This window comes from Musa acuminata, chromosome BXJ3-9, assembly GCF_036884655.1.
Source record: "Musa acuminata AAA Group cultivar baxijiao chromosome BXJ3-9, Cavendish_Baxijiao_AAA, whole genome shotgun sequence".
Taxonomy (NCBI): Eukaryota; Viridiplantae; Streptophyta; class Magnoliopsida; order Zingiberales; family Musaceae; genus Musa; species Musa acuminata.
The window spans coordinates 4036545-4044041 of record NC_088357.1 but is presented as its reverse complement, the minus strand read 5'-3'; the positions used below and the strand labels follow the sequence as shown (position 1 = coordinate 4044041).

At 41.0% G+C, this 7497-nt stretch overlaps 1 protein-coding gene across 3 annotated transcripts; it reads right to left on the bottom strand.

Moving 5' to 3' along the window:
* Positions 1–589: 589 nt before the first annotated feature.
* LOC103997096 (interactor of constitutive active ROPs 1-like) lies at positions 590–4405 on the bottom strand. 3 transcript variants are annotated; one of them, XM_065167888.1, is made up of 4 exons: positions 3969–4405; positions 3773–3866; positions 1627–1699; positions 590–1550 (listed from the first exon to the last, which is right to left on the bottom strand). In XM_065167888.1, exons 1-4 carry the CDS (start codon positions 3991–3993, stop codon positions 747–749), a joined length of 996 nt encoding a protein of 331 aa, XP_065023960.1. In that variant the 5' UTR covers positions 3994–4405; the 3' UTR covers positions 590–746. The 3 variants fall into 3 exon arrangements, with proteins under 3 accessions (XP_065023960.1, XP_065023962.1, XP_065023961.1); XM_065167890.1 differs by having other exon boundaries at positions 592–1550; positions 3773–3852; positions 3969–4399; XM_065167889.1 differs by having other exon boundaries at positions 592–1699; positions 3773–3852; positions 3969–4398.
* Positions 4406–7497: the final 3092 nt, after the last annotated feature.

Below are 7497 nucleotides of genomic sequence, written 5' to 3'. Positions count from 1 at the left end.
GAAAAAAATATACATATAAAAATTAAAATAATAAATTAATTAGTTTAATATTTGATGTTTTAACTTTTGAATATCTTTCATCTCACACTCTTTAGTTTACCATATGGATTTGGATTTAGATTCTAGATGAATCATAAAAAAGATGCGTAAAAGATTTATTAAAATATATCTTAGAAGATTTTAATAGTTTATTGTAATGTTATGAACTTGAATCTTGCATTACTTACTTACCTTTACCAAAAAAAAAAATCAAAATTAAAGTGATAAATTGATCAATTTAATATTTGATTTTCTAGCATTTTGAATCTCTTTCATCTCTTAGTTTATCATGGACTTAGGATTTTGATTCTAGATAACTAATAAAATGATGGGCATTACAGCCTAATTCACATAAGTCATGAAAGATCCACTAAAATATATCTTTAAAAAATCATTAAAATATATCTTTAAAGATCCACTAAAGATCTTGATAGTTTATTATAAGATCCACTAAATATATCATATACATTTGTAAAAAAAAAGATATATATCAAAATTAAAATAATAAACTTTTGAAGCATTTTTATGAATCCAATCTCACAGCCCAAAACTCTTGAAGTAAAATAAATATGTAACCTATGCTTATCATTTGATCCATTTCAGTATTCAAATTAGACGTGTCTCAGAGATCACAATGGCTTGGTAGTGTTTTACTTGGCTCAACAACAGCAACAGAACAAATCTAAAGACTAAACCATGAGCTGCAGTTAATCCATCCCACTTACTGGTTCTGCTTGCCTCTGCTGCGCCACCTTCTTCCACAGGTCGCCAAGCATTCCAAATCCGGCCGCCTTCCGTCTTCCTCCAACCACCCCATCCTCCTCCAATTCGCCTGCCATAAGCGGCCAACCCCATCGGACATACGCACCATGGTGTTTGTCCATGGCGGCTCCGTCCCCGGCAGCCAGCAATGCTGTTGCTGCCTCCGCCGCCTTTCGCCATTGCCCGGTTTGCACTCTCAGCTTCTTCATCTCCACCTCCAGTGCCGCCTTTGCTCCCGCCACTGCCGCCAACTGCTCCGCCAGGTGTGCTGCTTTTTCTTTGCTCCCCTCCAGCTCCTCTTCCATCGACCTTATCTTCACCTTCAGCTCCTCTTCCTTTCTTCGTGTAGCTACAGCGAGGTGTGCGTCATCTTCTTCACCTCTCCTCTCAAAGATCATACTCTCTTCCAGTATAAATGTCACTTCTTCCTCCTCCTCCTCCTCCTCATGTTCGTTCTGCTCTTGGACTGGTTCGGTTGGCTCTACCACTTCGAGAACATCATCGTTCGGCTCCGGCTTCGACTCGGGCTCAGATGTCTGTTCGAGCACCAGGGAAAGAGGAAGCGTCTCTCTGTCTACCTCAGAGGTTCGGGTCACGGTAGAGACCTGCTTCTTGGCCTTCTCGAGAGCTTGTTCGGCATCAACCATGGCGACTTCAGCGGAGGCCAACCGGTCTCTGAACTTGTTGAGCTCTTCCTGAGCTCTGCCCACCTTGGTCTTCAGATCTGCCATCCTACTATCTTGTTTCCTCTGCAGGAGAAGAACATTTGGACAGAGAGAGGAAGTGCAACAGAATCGAGACTGATGAATGCAGGAGGACATATACCTCATCCTCCAGCTCGGGGCTGCGTTCGGCAACCATTCCGCGGACTTCCACCTCTTCCTTACAACAGCGTCGACTAAAAAGACATGATTAGAGCAACACCATCAGCATCAAGATGCGCGAAGACTAACAGGAGATGCACATTCCAGAGATCCAATTCAAACTTCGAAATCTACCAACAGATTGGAGATATGAGAAGCAGTTATGTAGCTGCAAAAGAGACTCGAGAGAGCGTCTTCTCCAGGTGGTCACCTCATAGGAACAGTAGTAGATCTGCACGTGAATGGCCATGCTCATAGGAAGGCCACCCGCAGTGATATCACGCGATGATCCGTGTTGTTGTGTGACGGGTTGACAAACCAAGGTGAGAACTTTGGATGTGAAGAAACAGGACAAAATGGTCTCAAATGATTGAATCGGTGACAGCTTTCGTGATTTCTTCTCGAATGAAAATTGATGAAATATTAGGCCGGGTTCAATTTCACTCGAATCGGACATGACGAGTCTGAACCGATCGGACCAGCTAGATTTGGTCTTGATTGGCCTGAACCGATCGCAAATAGTCTGAATCGATAAAAAACCGGAGCAAATTTGGCTTGGGCCAAACTTGATCGGCCTGAGCCGATCGTCGAGCCGGGGTCAATCTAGTCGAGTCGGACCCTGGTCCCGGCCCAGCATAACTATTTATCTTATGAATAATTGGACCAAACGACATAATGTATCGTTATTTAAATAAATACAAAAAAAGAATTAGGAAAAGGGAGTCGTTGACGGGTATAAATAGTTAAAGAGGTGGGCTTAGAAAAAGGGAAGGGATTTTTATTTTTATTATTTTCGTTTTCATTTAAATTAGAAATAATTAGATGATACTTTATTTGTGGTATTAAGATAGGAAATATATGAAAAATATGTCAAATTGGACTATAAAAGTCATAAAATAAATAAAAATAATAACAGGATGGGTTATATAGATTAATGCTCAAACCCTATAAATCGTATAATAATCCTTAAAAAACAATGACATACTTGTTCTTATGTTATTTTAGGGATGTAGTTGCTAAATTCTAAAAGTAGAGATGATATTGAAAGTAGGATAAGGTTTTAAACAAATATATCTAAAAATTAATTTTATTTTATGCTTGAAAGATCAATGATAGAAGCTATTTATTTATTAAAATAATTAATAAAAAAGTATATGAAGAAACAAATTTTATACATAAATTTTATCGACTTAAAAAAATGAACGATAGGGTTCATAAAGATTTATTATGGTAGGTTTAAAAAATATATATATATTCACTAATTATATTTATGTTATTAAAAATATGTATGATAATTATATTTATGTTATTAAAAAATATCGACTTAAAAATATTTATGTTATTAAAAAGTATATATTCACTAATTATATTCACTAAATATATCTAAAAATATGTATGTTATTAAAAAAAATATGTATGTTATTAAAAATATGTATGATAAATGCATAAACTGTGAGTGTGTTTATTGAATTTTTTATTAGCATAGGTAATGACATTAGGAGTCTAATGGAATTTATTATTTTGATTTTATTATTATTATAGAGAAGTTCCAAATAAAAGATAAATTATCCTTCATTCTCCTATCAGAAGATGTTTGTATGTGAGGAATTATATGATCTGCATATACTTAAAGGTGCCTACTGGAAGACATTGGCGGCATAAGAAGGGCAATATGGTCAGCCAGCTGAGAGCAGATCAATAATGAAGATCATGGAGCAGTGAAGGAATTGCATATAGAACCACACAACTATCTCTTCCTTTTTGACTGATGGCAATAGTTAACATGTTGATGCAACAAGAACATACCGATCTTATGATGGTAATCTTTATTTGAAGAAATCTATGATAATATCCCAGTTTATGCATTTATGCTGAAATGTTTAAGAGGTGATAATATGAATTCCCAGAATTCCAAAGGAAGAAAAAGAATGCAAAGGAAAAGGTTAAAAGGTGATTTCGTTCTGAGCTTCTCATAGAAGGATGCTTCGTGAGAAACACAGATTAAGGAGGAGAAGAATGATAGATAGATGTTAGTCATGAGAAAAGGGGATTGGTGAAAGCAAACGAAAAGAGAAAGGGGACACAGCAGCAGCATCAAGTCAACTCACCTCTCAAATGGATTTCCCGACGACGATTCCTCAAACCCTTCGGCCACTACTTCTCCTGCGACGACACTCTCCAACGGAAACTGCGAGCGAGCGGCTTAGTAGAGGAGAAGAAAAGCTTAGGAAGGAAGGAAGAGGAAACGGCAGAGGCAAAGAATTGGGATCACCAAAACAATGGGATCCACTGCTGGTTACTTACTGAGAACAGTGATGAGTTCACTCATCCCTCGAGCAGCAGCAGCGGTGTAGAGCGTTAACCACTGTCTTCTCGTACAAAGACGCTTGCTCTGTTATGTACCCACCGGGGTGGGTGTTGACTTCGATCCTACTCCGCTGCTTTAACCATGGTTTGCCATCTCCATCTCCGGTGCTCGTTTTGATTACTAGACATCAGCATGCGTCTTGCAGGTGATGGAATAAATATCGCTCAACTTGTGAATCACCAACTAAGATCCAGAGAGCGACGTGCATGAGAGGAGGGAGGATTCCCGTGAGTCAATAACTTAGAGCAGCATCAGCTCGTCGACGAGGAACGGCCTCCTTTCTTGCGCTCCACAATGTTAAAAGCTGCGGTCTTTCATTAGTTGGAGCAGTTAGATCTGCATTTGCGGTGGGTGGTTGATGATGAGGTTTCTCCGGAGAAAGCTACCAAAAAGGTGGAGAGACAACTTTTATATCGACTGCTAGCTTAATATGACAAAACCTTTTTCCTGTCAAGTGGAGTCCAGCTGAAAGAGTCATGGAGTAATGAAGCGTAGCGATCTTTGTTCCTTCCCTCTGCTTCTCGCATACCGTGGATCACTATATGTTGGAGAACAGTAGCGTGCGCGTCTAAACTTTGTTTTCCTCAAAGGAAGAAAGATTCGAAGAAGGTGGAGGCCAGATCAAGTCGAGACAAGAGGAAGCCTCGGCACATTGCAGTAACTCCTTTTGATCCACGATAAGGTCTTGCGACACACAACTGTGGCACGATCAAAACAGGGCAAAGGATGTCCGGATCGAAGCATAAACTATTGAAGGAGTTGTAGTCTCGAGAGCAGCACAGCATGTGATGACAGGGAACGACGGCCCTACTCGGCTGCTACTCGCGAGGCTGGCGCAGTACAACCACCCAAGGTCGGTACTGCCATGGAAGCGTCACCATGGCGCACCAACTAGTGATGATGATGATGTGAACCGTGGACTTCAGCATTAAAATCCCAAAAGAAATATTGCTCAGGATAGGAGCTTTGAAAAGGAGTCTGGACAGACGTGCTCATCCACCGAGATAGAGGAGGATTATGGTGCTGTGAGACGCAGCAGCCCAGCGTGACCTTGGCGGGTGGCACTTCGCCTGCGGTGCCAGAGAGTTTTAGAGGACGGCGAAGGAGGGAGGGCTCGTTGATCGCTGCTTGGATTCCATCTTACCTGCTTCATTATTGAAACATAACTAAGAAGAGAGGAAGGAACTTAGCAGTGAGCGTCACTGTGGGTCAAACAATGCACATCAAAGTGGGTCAAGAGGACTCTTTATCACCTGTGGTAGTGTTAACAGTCCGATATAAGGGTTTTCTTCACCTATAGATTACAGATATTTGTCCGACTCGTGTTTCACCTCGTAGGAGGAATCATTAACTTCTTACCTATCACCTTTGACCGGATTTAAATACAGCTCTCTCCGAGACTACTGTCATAGCATCCCATTTTGAGGTTCTTTGGCTCACAAGGGCTAATTACATATTTTAGTGATCATAGTTTCAAAAATACTATAATTTTATTCATTTTTAATGACACCATCTGTTTCTTTGACGAAATCCTCTACATGAGATATCACATACCGAATTGGTGATTAAATGAAAGATAAATCCTTTATTTCACTTGCAATTGGACGGTTGGCTTTGAATCGCACTACGTCAAATCTTCACTTTTGCCTCGAATATTCGCTCATCATGCAAACATCGACAAGGTTGACAGTAGAGTAGAGGTGAGCGAGGCCATGAAGAATGTCGCGCGTGTAGGATCGAATCATGACCTCTTCTAAGAGATCGTCGTGCTTTTTGATATAGTCCGAGAGCGATCATTCAGAGGTGTACTTAGCCATGAGGGGCCTTAACGAAGATGTTAAAGTCGAGGTAGGAGACGATGTTGGGGTGGTGCAGATAAAAGAGGATGGCTTGTTCTCTTCTCATGAGAGCTCGACAGACTTGACGGAGAAGACGTGTCCAGAGGTACGGCCACCGAACCATCGGCAGCGGCTCCACTACAACTATCTCGCTTGCCATGGCCTCCCCCTCCGGACACCTCTTCTCTGTCAAGTCCATCGAGCACACTCTCTCCGTTCTCTTGAGAAGAGAGCAGGTCATCCTCTCTTCTTTGCACCACCCCAACATCGTCTCCTACCTCGGCTTCAATGTCGTTGCCGAAGCCCCTCGTGATTAGGTCCTTCACCACCTCTTCTTGGAGTGTACCTCCGAAGGATCACTCTCGGATTGTATCAAGAAGCACAACGACTACCTAGAAGGGGCCGTGGTCTGGTCCTAAAATATCATATATATTTGTTTAAGGTGATTTAATCTTTTTTTTATTTGATTTATTTTTGTTTGGGTTCTAGAATCGATGGTCACTAGATTTAGGTTTATTTAAAATTATATAAAAACAAATTGAATAAAATGATACAACAAGTTTGAAATTACATTGGGTCACAATAAATTTGTTAATTTTTAATGTCTTTCTTTGTTGGAATCCTCTACATATGATATAACGTGCCAAATTGGTGATTAAGTGAAGGGCAAAACATTCATTTTACCTACAAACGAGTGGTTGGCTTTGAATGACGCCACATCAACTCTTCACTTCTGCATCGAATATTCACTCAACAAGCAGACATCGACAAGGTTGACAACGGAGGTGAGTGAGGCCATGAAGGATGTCGCGCACGTAGAACCAGATCACGACCTTTTCTAAGCAATCATCATATTTTTTGAACAGTCCAAGAGCGATTCTTTTAAGGTGTACTCCCAAAAGACACCGGTGATAGAGGACTCGGCCATGAAGGGCTTTGGCAATGCTGTTGAGGTGGTGCATGGAAGAGAGAATGGCCTATTCTCTTCTCATGAGAGCTCGATGGACTTGCGGAGAAGAGGTGTTTGGAGGTGCCACCTCCGGACCATCGGTCGTGACTCCACCGCAACTATCTTGTTTGCCATGGTCTCCTCCGAATACCTCTTTTCCGTCAAGTATGTCAAGCTCTCTCCCCACTCTCCTGAGAAGAGACTAAGCCCTCCTCTCTTCTCTACACCATCCTCTCGGCTTCGACGTAGTTGCCAAAGCCTCTCATTGTCAAGTCCTTTAACCCCTCTTTTTGGAGCACACTCCCGAAGGATCGCTCTCAAATTATATCAAGAAGCACGATGATTGCCTAGAAGAGGTCGTGATCCGATCTTATTTGTTCGACATCCTTCATTGCCTTACTCACTTCCACCGCCAACTTTGTTAATATATGCTTGCTGAGTGAATATTTGAGGTAAGTGAAGATTAGATACAGGGCAAAGTCCGCAAGGCCATTCAAAACCAATTATCCATTTGTGGGTGAAATGATAAGATCTATCCTTTTACCTAATCACCAAGACAACACAAGATATCACATGCAAAGAAATAGATGGCACAAATTACATATTTTTAAAATTATGAAGATCTAATATAATTTTAAAAAATCCAGAAACCAATGCTAAAAGGGGCAACTCCAAGGA

Excerpts from the sequence above, each read along its gene's own strand:
- LOC103997096 (XM_065167888.1), bottom strand. The coding sequence starts at position 3,993 with ATGAGTGAACTCATCACTGTTCTCA. Across the intron at positions 3,867-3,968 it reads TGAACTCATCACTGTTCTCA|CCGCTCGCTCGCAGTTTCCG; the intron begins GTAAGTAACCAG and ends TCCTCTACTAAG. Across the intron at positions 1,551-1,626 it reads GCCCCGAGCTGGAGGATGAG|AGGAAACAAGATAGTAGGAT; the intron begins GTATATGTCCTC and ends CTTCTCCTGCAG.